We start from the raw sequence: 24,094 nt of genomic DNA on the forward strand, positions 1-24,094 counted from the left end.
ACTAAACATATAAATACTAAATTATCATTCACAAATCATTTTCATAATATTTCAATCCAAATTATTTTATCATTTCTATAATATTTAACATATATCCCGTAACAAAGCGCATGGCATCATCTAGTACTTTAGGAAAAAAAAAAACTCCTTTCATCTGGAATTCTTTTTGCAGAAAAACGCGTGAACGTAGGATTAAGATCGGACGGTTCCGCATCTCGTCCCGGCAGAACAGAACACACTAACGCCGGCGGCAACTAACATCCCCACTGCGCGCATCGGAGGAACTCGTCGTCGTCGTCTCCATCTCTCCCTCCTCAGATCTCACCACTCCCTACCGATCCCCTCTCCCCCCCGGTTCTCCTCCCCTCCGCGATCCCCGCGGTCGAGATAGGCCCAAAACCCTAACCCCCCGCCCTCCTGGGTCGGCGCCCCCCGCCGCGCCTGAGGAGTGAGGACGCGGAGATGGCCTTCATGGCGGCGCTGGAGGCCGATCTGCGCGCGCTCTCCGCCGAGGCTCGCCGCCGCCACCCCTCCGTCAAGGACGCCGCCGAGCACGCCATACTCAAGGTATTGCTCCCATCGCCCGTGCCTCGTGGGTACTGGAGATCTCACTGCCGCCTCCCATTTAGTTGTTTTTTTGCTCGCTCGTTCGTCTCGGATCCAATTTAGCCAGGGGAGTTCTCTCCAATGGTTTCCGAAGTGTGGGCTCCAGCTCCAGCTCCGGTTTGGTTATTCAGTTCAAATACGCAGTGAGGTAGTGGCGTAGGAGTATGATTCCCACCTGATATTTTTGGTGATCGTAAGCAGGATAACTAAGTTTTAGCCATTTCTAATTGAACTAATTCTAAGAAATTTCAACTGTAACTGTGGTCTGCCAACTAACTTAGCTTAATCACTAGGGTTAGTGAAAATGTAGCCAATGGTTCGAGTGCAGGATTTCCATATGCTACTAGTAGTGGTTAATGATTATACAGACTAACCTAACCGGTCTGAATGCCAACCAATGCTTATATGGTTGCTGGTAGGGACTAGGGGAAACCCATTCCTTACCTGTAAAACCTAGTAAATCCTCTTTTATAATGCTAAATTTAGACTGCAGAGAATGCTTTTAATGGAGTTTAAGGAATTATTGGGTTGCCATGTTGATTTCAATCAGAGATTTTTCATTTATTTTTTTTATTTGTTCGTTTCTTATTTGAGGAACTCATGGGCTCATGCTCGAGCCAGGTGCAATGCACTTGCTTAGAATGCTTCTGTAAGAAGCCTAAGGTATCACCAGTTGTAGTATGAACTTTAAAGAGCTGGAGGAACTTAATGGGTTTTGTTCATCCATTATAGGAGATCTGGAGAAACTTTATAACTTTTTATTCTCCATGTAAGAGTTTGTACAAACTTTTGTTTTTTTAATTCAATAAGGGCTGGGCTTTGAATACAACATTGCCATTATAGAACTCTTGACAGGTTCTTTCAGTGGAGACCTCTCTTGTATTCAAGTTTCAACGCAAGGGACATACTAGAAGTAGCTTATTTGTGAAAGGAGCCATAAATCCACAGTAGACCAGAACCAGAATCTGAGCAAGAGAATGGGGTCTATCGAAATTAGTAGTGGAACACAAATATACGATGATACAATCTAACCTGATTCTGCTCAGAAGATAAGCTTTGAAGTTTGAAATACCAAGTTGGAAAATTGAAAACCTATTCTTAATATTTGATGGAATAACATCTGATAAACCAATCAAAATGACCTTTGACCTAACTACACAAGCAAGATTGTTTTCATGTATTTTCTAGAAATTGAGGTGTGAACTTGAGTGGTATGCGCTGATGTGTTTATTGCCTCTCTTCCACTTTGTTTTTCTTTTCTCAAACGTTTGAGATACTTTAAATGCTAATATGATTGACCTGACCAGATGACTGATTGTATTCTGAGATCATTTATCTTCTTTACCAACTGTATACCTGTTATTTGCAAGATAATGATTAAGCATGTCCTTCCGCCTATCTGAAGCTAATCTGTTGACGTTCTTAAATCTTTGGTATCAACAAATCTCCTCCATAACTCAAGTGAAGCCAATAATTTTGTGTTGCAATTTAGATGATGCATAGTGAACAAAAGTTCTGTAATTTCTTATGTTAGACCACAAAGTACCTTTTAACTTGTTTCCTTCTTTTAACCGTCATGCTACTTGTTTCCTAACTTGTATTTGAATTCTTTTTGGCATGCAGCTCCGTTCTCTATCTAGTCCGATGGAAATAGCTCAAAATGAGGATATATTGCGGATGTTTCTGGTGGCATGCAGTGTTAAATCAGTGAAGCTGAGTGTAATAGGACTATCCTGTTTGCAAAAGCTTATATCTCATGATGCTGTAGCTTCTTCTGCATTGAAGGATATACTGACTACTTTGAAGGATGTGAGTTTTGATCGCTTCTGTATCCATATACCTCTCACTATTTTCATTTGTTCTTTATTTGGTCTTAATAGATGTATAAACTGAATCACATATTTTGTGTCATCTAGTTATCCTGATGACCTGATGAGTCTGATAGTGTTTTTCTTTTTGAAAAAAAAAACAAACGTATGTTTAGAAAACATGATTAATTACTAAGTCCTTTTGTTTTTGCATTAGGATATTTTGTTGTTTTATTCTTGAAACAAATTCTGTACAATATTAGCTGATGATTTCTCAATCCTGTTTTTTGTTTCATTTTCCTTGCAGCATGCAGAGATGACAGATGAGATTGTTCAACTTAAGACTTTGCAAACAATTTTGATTATTTTTCAGTCGCACCTACAACCTGAAAGCGAGGTAGCAATGCCAATGGTTGCCATCAGTTTAATTGGTTGATTTGTATAATAGATGCAAATGTTTTGTTATTTTCTGGTGTAGTTGCCTTTAGATCAGTCTGAAGCTTCCCCTGTTATAAAGAAAGCACCAAGATTACTGGCCATTATCAAACAACTTGTTACCGCTGTTAGCATTTTCAAAAATCATTTTCATGTCTTTCTAATTTGGCTTATGTGTATGAATATCTTCTTTCCACGCAATAAGGAAATCACTTCCCTTATTTTATTTTGGAGCAGTCTGTTTGGATTTGGGGGTTATGACATGTTAATGTGTGAAACATAATGCATTCTTGTTCAACATATTCTGGTTGACTCTAGAATGTGTTTCTATAATGATAAAAAGAGTAACTCAAGTTGCAGTATTAATTTTTGAAGTCTTCTGAGGAAGTTAACATGACTAAAATTTTCTATTCCTTGGGACTGTTTAGAACCTTCCCTCTTGTTTTGCATAGTTCATGCAAAACCTAAATAATATGTGCAGTATCATTTTATCTCTAATGCCTTTCCAGGATCATAGGAATGTAACCATGAATAGGTAGGCCTATTTATCAATATATTGTTTATATCTCTTCAGGTGAACATGTCTCAAGCATTTGACATATGCCTTCACCTACTTGAAAGCAACCGTTCTTCTGACAGTGTCCGCAAGTAAGTTCCTTCGCTTACCATTAACTCAGCTATTCTGACTTCTTTTATTGTGCTCTCCTAACACACATATTGTCCTTAGCACGGCAGCAGCTACATTTAGACAAGCAGTGGCATTAGTCTTTGATAATGTTGTTCATGCCGAATCACTTCCCTCCAGTAAAGCTTCTTCAGCAAGACTCAGTTCACGCGCTAGCTCTGTTGCTGATAATGTCACTCGTAGCTTCAGCCACACACTGTAAGACTGTCTATTTTATCTTACATTATACTTAACGCCATGCAGGAATGCTATTTGGACATTTGAAATCTGTTGTTCATGATATGCCCTTTTTTCCTTGGGAGGCTTTGACAACAATGGCACCGTATGTATTATAGTATAATATAATCAGCTTCACAATAAAGCTCGATTCTTTTTTTGCCATCGTGCCTATTAATGAGCACACACTTGCATTGCTGAATCAACAGTTCTCTTATTTGTACTGTGTTTAGTATATCACTCATGTTCATGTGCTTTATTTGGATGATATGGCAACCACACAATGCTTGTATTTCCATTCCACAAGCATAGACACATGACAACTAAATGTATCACTGATGCAACACATATATGCCATTTTTCACTCTGTGGATTTTTTCATTTCTTTTGCTTGTTAAATTTGTATTTAGCTTACACTAGCACTGCATGACAGGTCATTAGGGAGGAACTCTGTGGAGCCTACCGTGAGGGAAAAACTGAGCAATGTTGGCAAGCTTGGTCTCCGTTTACTTGAAGACCTGACAGCTCTTGCTGCAGGTGGATCTGTATGTGCGAACAATTCCTGATTGCACTTATTTATTCTTGCCACATGATTTTTTGAGACTTGCCGCATAATTTTTTGGAGTATCTGCCAATTTTTATTACGGAATTTCTACACCTTATTTTCTGATTAAGCTATTGTTGTTATTTTCTGTAGGCTACGTGGCTTCGTGTTTATTCATTGCATAGGACATTTGCCCTTGACATTCTTGAGTAAGTTTTCTCCACAGTTAAATGTCTGAATGTTTTTTTGTATTTTTTCAAGGCAATTATAATTTTGTAGTTATCTTGACCCAATCTTACCTTTTTTATTTCAAATTAAGTTCTATGTTAACAAGATGTTTCAATTGAACCATTGTTATCGGATGTTAGTGAAGCTCATGATCTGATAACACTGATTTGGAGTGTTGGGTTCTGTCAGGAGTTTTAGAAAATAATGTGAAGGACATTATACAACTGAAATTGAAAAAAACTAATTTCAACATTTGTGTATTCACCTAGAAACTAAACTTTATAGTGCAACTTGTATATAGAGCAAGCTAGAACTCATCTAGACATATTTTGTGCCAGGTTTGTGCTATCAACATATGTTTCTGTATTCCGGGCATTGTTACCTTACCAGCAGGTTAGTTCCTATGTTTCTTTTATTATGTCTAATATTTGTGCAAATGTTGATTTGTAACTTACGATGCCATTAAAAACCTGCCAGGTCTTGCGGCATCAGATATGCTCGCTTCTTATGACTTCACTCCGTACAAATGTGGAAGTAAGTACATCAAAATCAGGAGTTAGTTTTTAAAATTGTGTAACGTGCTCAAGTACATTTGCAAAATTGTTGCGTTACCACAGTGGCAAACGTCATTGGCAGCAGAACAAACTTCTGACTTACAACATTACTAGTATAGAAGTTTAACACCAGTTCAGATGCCACACCACTTATATGAGGGAGGCAAATTGGATTCCATCTAAAGGAACAAGTCAGTCAACATTTCCCTGGCCTATTGAAGTGTTTGCACTTTGCACAGCCTATATAGTTGTACTTTCCTGAACAAGCAACCCTCTTTGCCAGCTTGGATTTTTGAAATTCCTTCCTAATTGGGTAAAGGCCTAAGAGATGCAAAATGTGCCTACCCTTCCATTTCTGTTGAATTTCTCAGCATGAATGCGAGGATCTCCAAACTGGCAGTTTTAATGCCAGTTCTTGAGGTTGTTAATGCATTTCACACCATTAACAGCATGGATCTTTTGGTCTCATCAATCCTTATATTCCCTCAGATAGTTAGAATCCTAAGCAATGCGACAAACTTCTTTCGATGTGCCTGTTCCTAATCCATTTGCTGGGAACGGGAAAACTCTTGGCTATCTGACCTTCTTGATTACATGCCCTCTTCTTGTTATTAACATCGTGAATGTGTTTTTTTTTTCCTGGTTTATCTTCAGCTTGAAGGTGAAGCAGGGGAACCTGCCTTCCGTCGTTTAGTCCTACGTTTGGTAGCTCATGTCATCAGACTGTACAGCTCTTCACTTGTTACTGAAAGCGAGGTACCACTCTGACCATACTCACATCCATGCAAGCACTTCTGATGGACTTGTTATCCACTAAATAGCTCCAGGGTGTGATTTATTGAAGAATTATGCACTTTTTTAGAATTTTTTTAAGCTCCAATTACTGCCGTTCCTGTGCTTTTTATATATGAAGCAAAAAGTTCCTCTTCTTTCTCCAAAGAAATGTAGGTTTTTAGTAGAAGTTGACTGTGTTCATTGTAGCTAGAAGTTATGGAAGCATAGGACTAGCTACCTTTGTTTCAATATGCTTGGGAATGTATCATGCAAGAATGTACTAACTAGGAGAAGGAGAACTAACAATCTTGATATTGAAGTGCATCAAGTTGAGTTGGATTTAAACAGATTTAAACACCAAAAGACAAACATCTTTTGGGATTATCCACTTGTACTCAAAACTCCACTAGTCAATCCACTTTATGCTACTGCCAGAAATCAACCTGAATTTGCACAATAGATATTGATGTGATGTCTATGTCAGAGCTCTCATTCTGCTAGGATAGTTCCTGCCAAATATGTTCCACAATATGCTTAAACTTGAAATCACGTGTTGAAAGATTAGTTGAACTTTTATGTTCCCCCCCTTTATTCTAAACCATTCTCAAGTTATGCCATCCTACCTGACTACCAAGCTGCCTCTCTTGACAGGTTTTCCTTAATATGCTCGTAAAGGTTACTCGTCTGGACTTACCATTATGGCATCAGATACTCGTTCTTGAAATTCTAAGGGTAGGTATTCCTTGTCTACAAAAGACATTAATGCCCATGGGTTTTATGCTTTCTTGGCTTCTGAAGTCAGCTGGATTCATAAGAAAATCCCTCATTTTCCCTTATTTTTTCTGATTTGAAATATATTCTTTTGAAACACTGTATCATTTAAATATGATGCTTGTGGGGTGATCTTTTCTCATATGCCCTCCTGGTGTTTTCTTATCAGGGTTTTTGTATAGAAGCCCACACACTGCGATTGCTATTTCAAACATTTGACATGTACGTATTAAATCCTCTTGAAATTCTATTGAGATTAAGTTTATGCTTTCTCTGTTGTGGGTAATTTTTTGATTCATTTGTTTATCTTAAGGTTTGTGCTTGTGGGTCACTGTGTCCTCTGGCCTTGTTAAATAGAAATTTGTACGTTTACTTCTTTTCAAAATCAATATGCACAGTTTTACGATCTGATTCATTGTTTATACTCCCTCCGTTCCAAAATATAAGGCACAACCACCCTTAACCCAAAGACCAAGAAATAATTAATATCTCATAGTTGTCATGAATCACCTCAATTAATACAATACATGCAACCAATAAAATTAAAGATCTTGTGAGAATAGGATTTAAAATAAAAATAATTTAGGGGAGAGAATGTGCTAATTAATTACATGCATGCATGCATGCCTTATATTATGAAACCACTTTAAAAAGTAGTTGTGCCCTATATTTTGGAATGGAGGGAGTATTTTGCAATAATCTGTCCGTCTTAAATTGTAATGATTTCATAGCTGAACTAATTTTCCCATGTAGGTTCCTCATATTGTTATGATCCAGTTGTTTAATTCTAGTACAGAAATGTTTAGTGTTACTTGTTAGGGTTTTGTTGGAGCAGCTCCTCAGTGATGAATGATGCCATTTCTAGCATGTAACCAGCATGTTGCCCCGTGTACCATCTGTAAACTCTGACATAGTTTGTTCTATCATTGTACTATTTTTTTTGTCAACCTCTGTTAACTAGTGATTTAGTTGCATCACCATTATGGCTTTTGCAAATAAACTATTTATGGACTTAATGTGTAGGAACTTAACCTGTTAGATCCTTTAGCATCTTTTTTAGTTACAGATGGACCTCATGGAATTTTTCAATCAAGTTATAGGGTTATATGGTTCCGATGATGTCAAGAGTACATCTAGAGGCAAAATAAGTAGATGTAATTAATCCTGTAAAAGATATCATGAACAGTAAATTGAATTACATGTATGTTATAAATAATCAACAGAGAACATGATCAGTCAACTCTCATATTAGAAATGTACCTTTTGAAGATTAGATAAGGTTATTATGACTCATGATTGATATGAGTGGTATTTAGCTGCACGCTTTCTTGGGGTCATCATTTACCTAGCAGGGTATTTTGGTTTTCAAAATTATGATATAGGAGTTGTTTATATGTTATATAAATATATTTGAGAGCAAGAAACCTATCAGTAGGATTAACATTTTCATTTTCACATTATATGGAATAGGCATTGCTTTTAACACCGAAAATGAATTTTGTTACTAGGCCAGACATATCCCTTTTTAGCTCTTTGCTGTACAAGTTACTGCAAGTGTGCTTTGCATTTCTGGGCATACAAGTTACTGCAATGCTTCGTGGGAAATACTCAGCTGATGTTTTTTTTTTTTCATTTTTCATTTTCTGCTAATCCTACAGGAATCCTACAAATACTAATGTGGTGGAGAATATAGTCAGAGCACTTGCTTTGGTGGTAGCCACTATTCAGGTAATACTGGTTTGCTTGCTAGAAGACAATCTCGCCGTGGTTCATTAGCGTTGTGCATTTACTATAATTCTCAACCTTTTCCTTTCCGTGTTGTTGTTTTACCATTTATATTTGACACTATTTTCCATTTTCCTTTTGGTTTTTAGTTCATTTCATTATTTGTTTGATTTATTGGCTCTTTATTTGTTTTTACGCAAAGTGAATATCATATCTGTTTTTTAAGGTCCTAGACTTATTCAATGGTTAGGTGTGGTAATTTAGAAATTCTATCTCCAGAGCATAACCCTTTCCGAATTTGTGCTTTGTGTATAATTACTGATTTTGGATTATCTTGGCTTGTTTTTGCACTTAAATCAAATATTTGATAATGGACTCAGCTCCTGCTATTTATTATCTGCACATAGTTGCATAGCCAGGCCGAGGATTGTTCAAAATGGTGTTGTAACTACTGTTCTATCATTTGCATAAGTCATTATTCTTTCAGTGAATTGCAATTCTCTGCAGTTCATCAGCCTAGTCCTAACCATCCACCATATATTTGAGCCAGCTCTGTCAAGCAATATCTAGTTGGGAACTCCCTATCTATCCCATTAAAAAAAATACAGACAATCACCAATCCTGCATAGCTGTATGCAATACCGAGCCATCTGAGGTAGATTAATGCATCCATTAGATCCATAAGTGGCCTTTTCAAAGTTCACTTGGTACCTCATTTATATTCCTTCGTTGGAATTACACTTAAATAAGTAGTGTACTTCACTTTGATTTCAGCAATAACGCTCACTCTTTTCATGCATATATACCTCTGGACTCTTAATTAAGATTTCCTTGTCTTGTTTCAATTGGGCTCTTTTTTGTTCGGTAGCATGGGATTTACCCTTTTAATTCCTTGGAATTCTGGCCTATAGATCTCCTTGTTTGGGAAAAAAAAAGCAATTGTTAGCTCTATGTTCACTCTCCATAGCACCTTATGCAAAATTTGTTCTGTCATTTACAACATCTTTTTCCAAAGTCATACTTGTAAGTGTTCTCATGCTTTGGCTGATGTAGCTTCATCTTCATTTTTCTTTCTAATGCCATAGTAATTAATATTTAAAAATGCTAAGGTTCTGTCAAGCGATGAAAATGTTTTTTTATGTTGATGGATACCATCTTCTAAACCATATTTATCTCTACATTGAGCATATGGCCTATCCTTTTAACTTAGCACATTTTTGTATTACAGGCTTCAGACTTAAGTGAGGAGACTCTAGCAGCTGTTGCTGGAATGTTCAGCAGTAAAGCTAAAGGTACCATCTACAGTTCCTAAAGTCATTCCAGAATTTTCTTCTTCTGATGTTTTTATTTATTTGTCCCAAATACTAAATAAATACAGATAAAGCAAATGAAGTAAATGGATGAGTGCCAACCTCAGCCAAATTTGCCCCAATAGTACAAACACAGCACTAAGGCCTCTAGTACTAGTCGCTAAGCGTAGTTATTGACTTATCGTGACCACTTTCAGTTTAATCAGGAAAAAAAGCTTACCAGATCCTGGGCAGATTTCGTGTCCACATATTCAAGACACTTTGTACTGGCATAAAACCAGTCAGATTGTCCAGTTCTGAGCCGAACCAAGATTTAAAACTAGGTTTATTGAGCCTATAAAATACATTAGTTGTTGCAAGATCCAGAGTTCCAACCAATGAACCAACAGATTCATAGGACAGATCGCACACCCTGCTTTCACAGCCAGGAAAGAGTTCATATGATATGTTGCTACTACGATTTGTTGTTAGTAAAGGTTGGATGAATCAATATCAGTCTGACCCTCCTGATTCCAAACTTCCAATAATTCTTATGGATAGTTGTACTTCATGACCATCCATGATATGGAAAATGTTTCTAATAATTTGCATGTCAAGAAAGTTTCATGACTATCATCGGTTAATAATTCTATTGTGTTTTCCCAAATTGGTGTCTCTGTAATATCATCAATAATCAGTTGAGGTTTCTTATGGCATATGTTAGCATTGTACATGCAGGGATTGAGTGGAGCATGGATAACGATGCATCAAACGCTGCTGTTCTGGTGGCTAGTGAAGCACATACCATAACTCTGGCTCTTGAAGGCCTCTTAGGTGTAGTTTTCACTATTGCCACTTTGACTGATGAGGCTTTAGATGTCGGCGAGGTAAAAAGATAATTCTGAAGAGTATATGAACTCACAACTGTAATAATGCTAATAATTTGTTTATTTTTCCTTTTAGCTTGAATCGCCAAAATGTGAATTGGGTAGTACAGAATGCTGTGGACAATTGGCTCTACTTTGTGCGGCTATGGTCAACTCATCATGGCTAACCATCCTTGACTCTCTTTCACTTATTTTGATGAGGTCAATCTTCAAAACTACCTTTCCTATTATTGTAAGTTATGTGCCTTTTCCTTATGCTTTTACTCATGGAGAATCCAATTGACAGGTCGCAGGGAGAGGCTATAATATTAGAAATACTTAAAGGGTACCAGGCATTCACTCAGGTTGTTATATGATTACATAGGATGCACCACTATGCTTAAATAGAGAATATCCCGTGATATGGATTTCATGGGCTGCTATTTTTTTTGTTGCATTTCTGTTTTTACCCCTTTTCTTATTCTCTAAAGTGTTTCTTTCTAGATAATTATGTTGATTAACTTCTCTTGATAAATTCTTTCAGGCCTGTGGAGTTCTCCGTGCTATAGAACCCTTAAACTCTTTTCTAGCATCACTTTGCAAGTTTACCATCAATAACCCAAATGAAGGGGAGAAGAGAAGGTATGCCACTAGGCACTAGCATCATGTTTATTAGCATATTGCTGAGCACACAATTTGTTAGAAAGCAGCGTTTCCCTTGACGATTCTCCCCTAAGTTCCTCTTGGATTCTCACGAAACGATATGCATCTCTTTGTAATATGATTCATCAGAAATACTTACATAAGCTAACCTTGTGATTTTGGCCATGATATATGTTCATTTTATGGATTCCATCCTAAATAAATTGCCTATGTTTATTCTGGCGTCCATTACTCATCCTTAAGTTGTTAGGAGAGCATTAAAATGGTTCGGCAACTGTAGCTTTATTAAAGACAGCCTTTTTCCTCTTCTTTTTTCCCCAGTTTAGAAATCAAGAATTTGTTAAGAGGATATAAGTGGCAGAAGTAATTTTTTTTTATTAGCTTTGGCACATAACAATAACATGAATGGATACTACAACTAGCTTCTCAGTTTACATTTTTCTTTAAAATGAATTTTGGAATGCAAGGATTACGATTTATTATTAGCTCAATTTCTCACGTGACATTCTTTACAGTTACTGCTTCAGCTGTCCACCAAACTGAAAAAAAGACGTTCTTATTCCTTTCCATTCACAGGATTTGAGTATATTTTCCCTGCCTTATCTCTTATTATCCTTTTATACTTATTCTTAGCATTGTACTCTCTCCTGGATCAAAGAAGGTAGAGATGTTAGTGGATCAGCGTGATAGTATCATTCTAACACCGAAAAATGTGCAGGTAACAAGTGTGTAACATTTACAGTCATGTGATGCTCTGTGGTTCTTTAATGTGTATTTATAGTTTGGTTAAATTTGAACCCAGGCCCTGAGGACACTTTTCAATGTGGCACATCGGTTACACAATGTGCTTGGTCCTTCCTGGGTTTTGGTAAGTGGAGAGATTTATTAAATTCATCACTTTAAATGCTATTGTCTCTGACTCTTCTAATTTTATAGGTCTTGGAGACTCTTGCAGCACTTGATAGAGCTATCCATTCACCACATGCTTCAACCCAGGTTCACTGATTATAGTCTTTGTCCTCAATACTATATCTGTGAAAGTGTGAAAGACGTTGTGTTATAAAATAAATTGTCAAACACTTATGTGAACGTTGTATAATTCATCAGTAGTATAACAAAAGCCATCATAGTTCTCCCTCTCAATCTAGTTACTCTGTTGAATTGACATGTGGAATATTTTGTGGTGAAAGTTCTCGAGGAGTAGGCCCCCTTTGTCAAGTTGACCTATCATTAGCACTCTTAACATTTTTTAGTTGATGAATCCAATTTCTCTTGCAGGAAGTGTCTGCTTCTGTTTCAAGACTCTCAAGAGATACATCTGGACAGTACAGTGACTTCCATATTCTCTCATCTTTAAATTCTCAGGTCAGGAGGCAAACACGATCCTTTTTTTTATGTGTGATTTTTTGGGTTTATGTTTTCTATTCTCCAACTCTATATGCTAAATGGTATCATCGTTCTTTGCTGGAGGAAGTTATTTGAAAGTTCAGCCTTGATGAACATAGCTGCAGTGAAGTCACTTTTGTCTGCGTTGCATCAACTGTCAAGTCAGCACATATCAGGAAATTCTCAATTATCGGGACAACAAATTGGGAGTGTTACATTTTCAGTGGAGCGCATGACGTCAATACTTGTCAATAATCTGCACCGTGCGTGTTATCTTTGCTTGGACACCATATTTTTTTTTTCCGATAAGCAATATATTTCAATGATGTATTGAAATTTGTTCAAGTATAAGTATCAGGAAAAATATTTTTATGCTAATAACTATACTCTGGAATATATGTGCTAAATGTTTGTTGATTTAGTTTGCCATAATTCCACATTTCCAATGACAAATGGACTTTGTGATTAGTGCCATTACTTTGAGCCATGTACTTGCAGGATTCAAACCAGCTCAGTTTTGTGCCGATATATCACATGAACATGTTAATCCTATATCAGATGATGAGTGCACATTACATGAAAGGATGAATTATTGCACAACCATTTATAGTGCATGTCATAATTCATGTGCAAAAATGAACGATGGATTCTGGGAGGATTAGGGCTAAACAATGTAGTCAGCTTTATCTAAGTCCTAAGTGTGTATAATTCAATTTCTTAGCAGATAAATGTTTTTATGCAATAGTATCTTTTCTTTTGAGGCTTTGTTGCCTGGTATTAATACATTTCAGCCTTTTACAGGAGTTGAACCAATTTGGGACCAAATTGCTGCTCATCATCTTGAGGTAAAGTTGCATCTTTCTAGATTAACTGTTAGTGCTGATGTCTTATTTAATGCCTTGACGATCTTAGTGATGTCAATACCACAGCTTGCCAATTGCTCCAACGCACAACTACGGAATATGGCGCTGGAATCTTTAGATCATTCAATCTGTTCTGTAGTGGGTTCTGAAAAATTTCAGGGCATCAGTTCAGCTCCTCATCATTTTCAAGAGGAAAAAGTAAGGGCTTAATAAACAGGCCTTATTCTCTTTATTTGATTTCTCACTGACCTCTTTGTTTCTGTGCTTACTAGTTGCTCAAAGAAAGCGAAACTGTATCATTTGAGTATGCTGTTTTATCTCCATTGGTGATCCTCTATTCCTCCAACAAGAATATTGATGTTCAAATGGGTGCACTTAAAATACTACTGCATGTTCTTGAGGTACCTTTTCTGCTTTGAAATTATCTTCCTGGGTATATCAGATAATAAAGTTCTTAATATTATGGTTTAACTGTTTCAGAGACATGGAGAAAAACTGTCCTATAGCTGGCCTAGCATTCTTCATATGTTGAGGTGTTCATGCATGATACAGTTTTTTTTTAATTCTTTTTGTCTATTTACTTACTTAAATCAATCTTTTGCCAGGGCTGTTACTGACGCATCAGAAAAAGATCTTATCTCCTTGGGTTTTCAGGTAAAACTATAAACTTCATAGTGCTATGTTCAGCGTGATATGAGCCCTGCATATTTACCTTTAGAGTAAATTTCACAAAACTGTAACTTTTAGAGCATATTGCCCATGCGCTACAACGGGATTTTAATTAAAAAGACAATTATTATTAACCTGTTATTACCATCATTTTTCTGCATATATAATCTCTTAATTTCTACATATATTTGTTGCTGACATGTGCACCCTCTGGCCCCACACTATTATTTTTCCTTCCAACAAAAAGTAGAGAGTTGGTGTTGGGGGTGGTTGACATGTGGGCCCTCTTTCTTTCAAAAAATTGTGGGGTTGCTGGTGGGGGTTGTGGCAGATTCACCACTCACCACCACCACTACTCCCTTTTAAAGGAGTATAGATTTCACAAAACTGTAACTATGTTGTCGAAACTATTACTTTGCTACAACGTTAGTTAGACATTTCGTAAACCACAATAATAGCTAACTATTTTATCAACAAACTAACTTTATCTACTAGATGAGTTTGACATGCGGGTCCAATTGCAACAATGCGTGTATTACATGTGTCTGACAGGTAGGCCCAAGATATCAGGTTATAAGACGTTTTGACTTTGGTCAAAGTCAAACTACTTTAAGTTTGACTAAGTTTGTAGAAAAAAGTAGTAACATTTTTAACCCAAGACAAATTTATTATGAAAATATATTCAATTATTGATTTGATGAAACTAATTTAGTATTACAAATATTACTATATTTGTCTATAAACTTAGTCAAACTTGAATCAATTTGACTTTGACCAAAGTCAAAACTCTTATAACCTGAAACGGAGGGAGTGCTAGATTGCCGTGTGGACTGTGGAGTAACTTTTTTTTAATGGAAAAAAATCATTAGCTAATGTCGCAGTTTTTTAAATACCAGCTAAAGTTGTAGGAAACTGATAGTTTAAGATAATAATTGTAGTTTTGCGAAATTTACTCCTACTTAAGCGTGGAAGCATGACCTACATTTCGCCTCGAAAACATAGAAGGAATAAAGAAGCGTGTTCTGTGGGATGACAATAAATAATGCGGGCTAACTGTTTTATAATGCCAACTGAAATGCTGTAGGAAATACCCCACACCCTAAGTACATACAAGTCATTTTCTCTTGACATTTTCAAAAGTTTTGCACTTGATGTTCACATGTCATTTTCTCATTACATTTTGATTTTGCAGAGTATACGTGTGATAATGAATGAAGGATTGGCAACCATTCCTGTGCAATGCCTTGATGAGTAAGGCTCTGAATTCACTATTTCTGTTATTTTTTTCTATCAGTAAAAACCGTGTCGAATGGGAGAGGCTCTTTTCCTCCTATTTTCAACGTGGAAAAGAACTGTGAATAGAATGGTCATGGTTGTCGGCAAATTCTGTGGTAACATGACAGTACGTACAGACAGCAGCAATTCAAAAGTTTCGTGTATTTCATTACAGAGAAACGATCTTTTTGCAAAAAAAAAGAGACAATGGTGCGTATTTTGTCAAGAAATTTTAGTACTTTTGAGGGATTCGATCACCATGGCTCTTGCATTTTTTTTCTTGCCTTAATGATGCGTGACTTGTCACCATGCATGAAGATGGCATGTCTGGTTTTCAAAGCAAAGTTCCTACAAATGTAAAACGCATTAAAATAAAAGGAACTACAACTGCGTAGCTTTAGTGTTTGCCTCCTTTCAATATTATTAAAAAGGGCTTAGATATAAGTGTGGTTAATTCGAAACTGAAATCTCATGGTAGCTGACTGGGCACCAAAGGGCTTAAGGCAATCTCAGTGACATACGGCCCAGACCCATCTTGCATTGAGACAATGAAGATTTCACAAATATTCAGTAACATGTAAGGAATCATTCATATATACAAACTACAAATACAGTAATCCTCAATTGTTATCTGGTGTATTGAGTACTTGCAAAGTAGATGATAGTTGATTTATGAAGAAGGAAACTGATTTTGCCCATGGAGCTGAACATGCATGGCTACAGTTCATGAATTATTTGCTTATTATGTTGCAGTCTTCTCTTATGCTTTCTCTTGTAAATGCGTGCAGATGCATTTTGGTAACCGGAGCTTATGGCACCCAGAAAACTGACATAAACATAAGTTTAACAGCAGTTGGCCTTTTGTGGACTGCTACTGACTTTGTTGTGAAGGGATTAATAAGCAAATCTGCTGAGAAAGCAAATGGCATGGATGAAGGTGCATGATTGATTTCAACAATACTACTATCCTCTTGTTTAATGGATAGTTAATCTGTTGTTCTGTTTTGCCTTGCAGAAGCTGAGTCTGGTGGAACAGTGAAAGAGGAAGCGCTATCTTCCAGTGAGAAAGACATCAAACAAAGTCCTCTAAAAAGTGTGGTTGATTATAATAAACTTTTCTTCTCAGTGTTTTCTGTGCTTCAAAAACTGGGCGCGGATGATCGTCCTGAGGTACTCTTTTTGAGCACGCTATTTGTTCTGTGCATAAACACCTATGATTTGTGGAATATATTCTGAGTAGCAGTTTTGTGCTTCCCATTATTACTGTCGTGCTGCATTATTTGTAGTTTGCTATTCATCATGTGTATTTGAATATCATCAATTTTGCAAAAGTTTGCAATATTGCTCATGAGTGGATAATAGTGTGCATTCACAAGTTTGTGTTGTACGTTTCAAGGTTCGGAACTCTGCAGTCCGGACTCTCTTTCAGACACTCAGCACCCATGGGCAAAAACTTTCGAAAACCATGTGGGAGGATTGTCTCTGGATATATGTTTTCCCTATGTTAGAGCGTGTTTCTCACTTGGTAAGTAGTTTAGCAATTGGTTAACACATTTTATGTTCAACCTAAATTTTATGTGATTATAGTGTGGTTAAATCTTTGTTTTAGGCATCTACTTCGTCTAGAGATGAGTGGCAAGGAAAGGAACTTGGAACTCGAGCAGGGAAAGCTGTTCATATGCTTATCCACCACAGGTATTCAAATTTGTACTTTATTTATTAATGAAAAAAAGACCTACTGCTGTTAGGCTTCATAATCTGCTTTTGGAGAAGCTTAATTTAATTATTTCTGGGTCTCACACTACTCTCACTAGATAGTAGAGCTTTTGATTACACTATATTACTTCATCAGGGAATACACTTTGTTCTGATGGACCCCCCCCTTTCTTATTTCCAGTCGAAATACAGCACAAAAACAATGGGATGAAACTATCGTTCTTGTACTAGGTGGCATAGCACGACTTTTGCGTTCCTTTTTCCCTTTCCTCCAGCAATTGAGCAAATTTTCTTCTGGTAAGTGTTCATTGTACTGTCCATTATCCATTTTTCTCGGATTGGATATAAATTATATAAATTACCAGTTGGATTGTATCTTAAAATTTTCAGGTTGGGTGCTTTTGCTTGATTTTGTCAAAAATGGTATCCTAAATGGTAGCAAGGAGGTCGCTCTTGCAGCTATAAATTGTTTGCAGACGTTTGTTGGCTCAAACTGTTCAAAGGTTCTCTCTCTCTCACCCCACCCCCCAATGCACACACAGCCACAGTATATTATGAATAATTACCGGTTTCACAAGCTAAGAATGTTACTGACTGTTATAGTTAATTTTAAGTGAAACTGTCAAAAAAAATTTGAAAAGCCACTCAAGCTTGGCTCGCTTTAGGTTTATCTGGAACTCAAAACTACCCGAACTTGAGCCCGTGTGAACGTCTAGCTCTTTAACGAACCAAGGTCAAGCTATTCGGTGAAATATTGAGTGTGTCTTTGGTAGTTTAATGGATGAGCTTGGAACTTCCCTTGAAAACCAAATAGCCAAAGCCCATGTGCACACTCTAAGGCCCAAGTAGGCCAACGCCATGCACTCACAATGTTTTTGTCGAGTTCTCACTTGGCTGTTGGTTGTGTGGGGTTCTTTTGTTTTGCTGTTTTTGCCTTCTCCTTTATAAATATTTTTTTCTTCCTTAATGAAATGAAATGCAGCTCTCCTGCGTTTTCGAGAAAAAAAAATTCATCTGTTGACTGTTTGGACTAATGATGGCATTTTTGTGCTTTCTGCTATAACCCTGAGAGAGTGGGGGTGGGGGACTGAAGAGTATACTTTATCTTTGAAAAACCTCCTTCCTGTCAAAACTAAAAACTTCATTAGTGCCACTGGCTGAAATAGCATGTGTTGGACCTGTCACTTATTCCTGGCATTATTTTCACAAATTAGAGAAAAGAACCGTGAGTTCTTATTTCAGTTATTATTTTCACAGAACTGGCCATGAATATATGTTCCATGTATACTTTTTCAGGGCAATCTAGAATCCTCCTATGTCAAATCTGTTCTTGATATTTATGAACTTGTTCTTCAAACTTCGCCAAATTATAAGAATGACTCTGCTGATAAAGTGAAGCAAGAGGTTCTTCGTGGTCTTGGTAATATATGCTAGTTTTTAGAACTTTCAATGTACTGGCAAACTGAAACTACTAATCATGTTAGTGATCTTCTCCATGCAGGAGATCTCTATGTTCAAGCACAATCTCTGTTTAATGATGAAATGTATCTAAGGCTCATGGCCGTTATGCATCTGATGATTAAGAGTTCCATGAATCCTACAGATTACGATAATGAATTGGTATGCCTGTGAAGGGACATTCTCATCAATTGCATTTTGCTACACCATGGAGTATAAGCAACACTTTTTCTTTTTGCTATGCAAAGTATTTGGCTATTTTACATTAGCCAGACATCCTAGTAAATGCACCTTGTGCCATGGTTGTTCTTACATGAGGGTAGAATATGAGAATTAGCTGCCTGGTTGGCACCTACTGGTCTATGGTCCTGGGATTGACACCTAAGATTGTTTTTGAGTAATCCTGAATATTTTTGGTTCTATTGGCTACTTTACAAAAAAACAAACCAGGGTCAACAATGGCTTAGTGAAGAATACTAATCCCAATTTTAATATTGCATATATAGTTTACATCAGATCAACCAACCATCCACATGAACTTATTTGTAGCATATGTAATTCTGTACAAAAAAAAATATTGTACAATTTAAACATACATGTTTATGTAGATCCATCCACAAAAGTCCTTCTGAAGTAAAGGGGATGGATTTAGATACACTATCAGAACCACCGAATCCTTTTGAAGAAGTCATGGGATTTCTCAACAACCTTGGGGATTTATTATAATAAAACTGTTTTGTGCTATTTGTCATGTCTTAGCCAGTTCTTTTATTCATCTTTTTAAATTTTCAGGGTAGTATCCCTGCTCTGCAACGAGGTATCTTGGAAATTATTCCTATGCTACGTCCAACAACTATGTTATCTTCAATGTGGTCACCTCTCCTCCTCGAACTACTGTGCTACCTTAATAGCCATGATACTCCCCTGCAGAAACAGGGTAAAGAGATGCATGAACAGAAATCTGATGCAGCAAATGGTGCAACACATGGTTTTCGTAAGACTGCATCATACCTGATATCCAACTTTTCATAATATAATGAAATACAATATCTTCTTGATTTACTCTCTGTGATTTTATTATGGTTACAGTTGAACGGAGTCATCTCAATAACAGCAGCACAAAAATGGATAATGCAGTGGGCTGTGGCTGGGGTATTATGTTCATAGAAAAGCTTGTGCCGATTGTTGTCAACCTATTTCTGGAGGCTCCACAGAATGAAAGGTTTAATTCCTCTCCGGAAGTTATTCGATGTCTTGGAAGGTATTTTCTTTGCATAATTCAGTTTGCTGTTACTAACAAAGCTTTGACTAAAAAAGTTCTGCTGCCCTTATTTGTGAACCATTGCAGTTACATTGCCCCAATTTTGCAAACGGAAGCATTTTTGTAGTTCTATAATTTTGTAGTAACAAAACATGATAGTTGAGGAAGGCTCAGGCATCTTCCTTTAATTTCGAGCCTCATTCTTAATAATATCTGATATGAGAGCCCCTCCTCTCATATCCAGCGTTTTAATTTTTTAGTTTTAGGACCAGTGAGCAAGAATGTATAATTATTCATACATGGAAGGAGTGTAGCTGTATTGGTATTGATAGTGATAGGAAATTGATAGCTGGATGTTAGAAGAGAATATTAGTGCGAACTCATGTTTGGGTGTAAACATGCAAACCCCCCAGATGAATCGCAAAGGTGGTCTTGAGAAGGTAGGATCCCTCAAAATGTATTTCACAACATCTCAGGGGGGTTAGTTCTAATCATCCAACTTGACTCTCAATGGTTTATTGAATCTAAACATAGGCTTGCACTTGCTACATAATCTTTTTATTTCCGTTCTGTGTCTGACGAATTCAGTTGTGACACCTGCTTTGATGTATTTGAACCTGTGCATATAAGGTCCCAATTATGTATTGCCTCCGTAGATTTTTATTGGGCATGCTTATTTGGAAAAAGTCTTCAAGGTCACACTTCGCCATGTATAAAACCAATACCTTAAGATACTAAAGACGAATCTATTAGTAATAATTTTTATACACAATGTATCTGAAATTTGGCTAACTGTTGGTCAATTTCTACAAGGTTTGACTTTTAAAAAAATCGAAATGCACTTTATAAAAATCTACAGAGGGAGTATCTAATACTAGCAAGAAACATTTACTGGTAAACAGATATGATGCAAACGCAAGGATATCTTTTCTTGCAAAGAATATTCTATGCTAATATGCATGCTGCAGAATTCAATAAGTTTTTCATTCTGATTATAATTTTCTGAAAGCTTGGTTGATATCTTATTGTTAAAAGGCAAATATAAATTTTTTTATGGTCTTTTTGAATACTTACCCTCAAAGCTGGTAATACAGGTGCATGAACACAAGGAGAGACAATCCAAAGGGTACACTTTGGAGAGTTTCTGCTGAATGCTTCAATCGTGTTTTGGTAGATGAAGTGACACATGACAGCGCTGATTGTAAAAGCGGCATGAGTTCATATAAATTTTCTAGAGCTCGTTTCTGGAAGGAGGTTGCAGATGTGTATGAAACCTTTCTTGTTGGATCTTGTGGACGTGTGCTGTCGTCAGATGTTCCTTCGGTTGACTCTGTTACTGCTGATGAGACTCTTGAGATGGCTGTACTCACTGTTTTTGGAGACAACGTTCTGAAATTGCAGAAGGATGCTCCTGTTGAGGTTAGTTCTCAAACCATACATACTCCTCCTTTATAACATTTGCTTACTTCTCTCCTGCATAAGAATTGCTAGTTGGTTGAGTTGTAATAATCGTTATTTTCCTAACCTTGTTAATGCTCAATTGTGTCCATCTATCTAGAGGCCAAATCTTTACTTTGATCACTTTTCAGGTATTACAAAGACTTGTGAACTGCCTTGATCACTGTGCATCACGAACAGGATCCTTGCCTCTTCAAACCGTTGGCCTTGTACCTTTGCACTGCAGCAGATTTTCACTGAGCTGCTTGCAGATGATGTTTTCTTTATGCTGGTACTACCACACTGCAGTTTCTCTGATTCGTTTTCTCCACAAGGTGTCAAACTTGGTTTGGGTGGAATTTTGGGCCAATTAACTGTTAAACTATGGGCAAATTTGTTTTTTACTCATATTTTGTTTGAATATTTATTGCAACTTTTTCAGCAAATAGTATTTAATACTTACCAAATCTGACAAAAATAGCCCCAAAAGACAAACGTGATAACCAGTGCTGCATTGCACCTGCTCCTCACTGTGAAAACCAGATCCGTCAGTGTTCAAAAGCATTTGCAGATTATCTTAAAAATAATTGGAAACATTGCCCATGTTTGAGAATTCACACATTACATGATAACATAGGATAGTCCATAGACCCACAAGACTAGCAACTCATCAGAACGTTAACCTCCGCTACACTCTGCATACATTTAGAACTGAATAGTATAGCTTGTTTCAATGATTGCAGTTGTACATCGGGGACAAGCTTATGTGCTACAGTATCAGAAACCAGCAAAGTATCGATCTCAGTTCTTACGAAGCGGTGTGAGATTATACTGGGTCAGTTTTTAGCTGATGAAAATGATCTAGGTAAATGGATAATGATATAATTTTGAACTTCCTTATATATAATATGTAAACCTGCTTCATTTTCTGGTTTCCTTTCAACATGGTAATTGATATTTCAAATATGCTGCAGGAGAAGGACCATTGCCTAGTGTAAGGATTGATGAGACAATTTGTGTTCTACAAGAACTCGCTAGACTAATAATAAACATGGAAACAGCTAATGCCCTCAGCATGCCATTATATCTAAAAGAAGCTTTAGAGAAGAATGAGTCCCATGGACGGGCTCATTTATTGGCTTTGCTACCAACCTTTTCTGAGCTTGTTGTCTCAAGGTAAGAAAAAGGTTTTGTATCCCCACAGTTCTTAAGTGCGCATGCAATTTTACAGTACAACTCTGTGTCATAGCCGACAGCTTTATGTGCTGGCAATGCATGTTTATGTTTGCTGAGTAAGCCATTTGTGTTTTTCTTTTCCATTCAACATTAGGATGGTGTTAACATGGAAGCCAAAAATTGGATTGTCCTTTTCAGTTTACACTTTGCATTGAAATTTGAACAAGACAAGAATAACCTATGGAAATGGCTTCAGGTTTATTCTGTCTGTTATAGTATACACGACACAGCAAAATATAAATATTAACAGATGGACATGCCCTGAAGCTCTATAGAGAAAAATAAGTATCGGTGTTAGGGATTTGACAATCTGGGTATAGTTCCCAACTTTTTTTTTTTTGCTGCACGGCTAAAGCAGTTGGTGGTGTTTTTTTTTTTCTTAAAAATTGGCTTCAGTTTATTATAGTACCAACTTTTTATTGCTAATGAAGTTATACTGAAGTTCTATATATCCCAATGCATCAGAGAAGCTAGGGTACGGGAGCTTGTACAGGTTCTGCTCAGACTCATTGCCTCGGAACTAGGACTGCAACGTCTAACGTAACGATGAGTGGTGTAATCCTCCCTTATATTATTTTTATTGCATAGAATTATAGAGTTTTGCTGGTAAATTTTCCCTTTTTGCTTCTACATTGCGACGGGCAATTTTGTGCTTACGAGAAAGGTTGTATATGTAACATTTTGTTGGGAAATATGGTGGTTCGTTTTAGTCAGCAGGTAGATAGCTTCTTTTTTGTTATATTTTGACGTAGATCACTCCTGTAAATTATGCCAATTCCTTGTACTCTGTATCTGAATTGAGTTTGTAATTTTAACACACATGGTGCGCATGAGGTGCAAGCATGCGGGCAGCTGGAAATTCGATGTATATTTTGTTCGTATGTGTCATCTACGTTCCCATAATCTCAAAAATACATTATTAGCTCCTTACTCTTGATTTGTCGTTCATTACTGGTCCCTACTTAAATCTGTCATTTGTGTGCTTAGACGCTCGGATTTTCCGTTGTTAAATCTGTCTCTAATCTCTACTAAATTGTTTTGACGTGATTCTTCTTCTCTTAACGATGACTACCTTGAGCACTGATCTTCCTCGTCCTTCAATCGTTTGAGCACTTCAACTGTAAATCAAAGAGGGTCTCTTGTGAGCTGAGCTGAGTTGGGTTCTTTTTTAAACACAGTATAAACGGAGACGATTATAAGGTGCTCGCACTTACCTCTATGTGAGAACCCGTGTCTAAGTCTAGAACTTGAACATATGTGTGTTGGATCTATCATAAGAAATTTAATCAAGAGTTACACTCACTTTGCTAAGTTAATTCATTTGAATTTGAGCTGAGCGAATATATCGTCTATTTGGAGCATATAGGGATCGATTTATGAGAAGGAAGAAATAAAGGGATTCGTTTTCTTATGCTAATGTATGATGAAACGAAAATTATTTTATATAATATGATAGAATGGTATGGGAATTATGTTTGGATAATTGGATCTATCGTCGTAAATGAAAATTTTAGAGTAAAAAGACCACCTAAACCGTACTCCTAGCTAGCTTCTTACGAATACGTCCAAATGATAATCAGCCTAACCGAGCTGACCCTTGACGATCCATCGCTATCCACTTAATGGATG

At 36.9% G+C, this 24,094-nt stretch overlaps 1 protein-coding gene across 2 annotated transcripts; it reads left to right on the forward strand.

The window, feature by feature from the left end:
* The first annotated feature begins 222 nt into the window (after positions 1 to 222).
* LOC4324711 (uncharacterized) lies at positions 223 to 23,346 on the forward strand. 2 transcript variants are annotated; one of them, XM_015765311.3, is made up of 44 exons: positions 223 to 567; positions 2,230 to 2,415; positions 2,722 to 2,811; positions 3,424 to 3,497; positions 3,577 to 3,732; positions 4,184 to 4,295; positions 4,448 to 4,503; positions 4,861 to 4,915; positions 5,000 to 5,056; positions 5,731 to 5,832; positions 6,502 to 6,582; positions 6,791 to 6,843; positions 8,280 to 8,349; positions 9,575 to 9,638; positions 10,374 to 10,522; positions 10,599 to 10,723; positions 10,809 to 10,866; positions 11,046 to 11,143; positions 11,798 to 11,882; positions 11,967 to 12,032; positions 12,101 to 12,160; positions 12,443 to 12,529; positions 12,639 to 12,813; positions 13,352 to 13,395; positions 13,480 to 13,611; positions 13,686 to 13,814; positions 13,894 to 13,946; positions 14,019 to 14,067; positions 15,275 to 15,333; positions 16,146 to 16,294; positions 16,373 to 16,527; positions 16,754 to 16,882; positions 16,967 to 17,052; positions 17,255 to 17,370; positions 17,464 to 17,576; positions 18,370 to 18,493; positions 18,575 to 18,693; positions 19,324 to 19,525; positions 19,621 to 19,792; positions 20,887 to 21,211; positions 21,382 to 21,521; positions 21,973 to 22,094; positions 22,204 to 22,405; positions 22,931 to 23,346. In XM_015765311.3, the coding sequence occupies exons 1-44, from the start codon at positions 463 to 465 to the stop codon at positions 23,007 to 23,009; spliced, it is 4,863 nt and encodes a 1,620-aa protein (XP_015620797.1). In that variant the 5' UTR covers positions 223 to 462; the 3' UTR covers positions 23,010 to 23,346. The 2 variants fall into 2 exon arrangements, with proteins under 2 accessions (XP_015620797.1, XP_015620807.3); XM_015765321.3 differs by lacking the exons at positions 223 to 567; positions 2,230 to 2,415; positions 2,722 to 2,811; positions 3,424 to 3,497; positions 3,577 to 3,732 and adding an exon at positions 3,827 to 3,856.
* Positions 23,347 to 24,094: the final 748 nt, after the last annotated feature.

The sequence above is a fragment of the Oryza sativa genome, chromosome 1 (assembly GCF_034140825.1).
Source record: "Oryza sativa Japonica Group chromosome 1, ASM3414082v1".
NCBI classification, from domain to species: domain Eukaryota; kingdom Viridiplantae; phylum Streptophyta; class Magnoliopsida; order Poales; family Poaceae; genus Oryza; species Oryza sativa.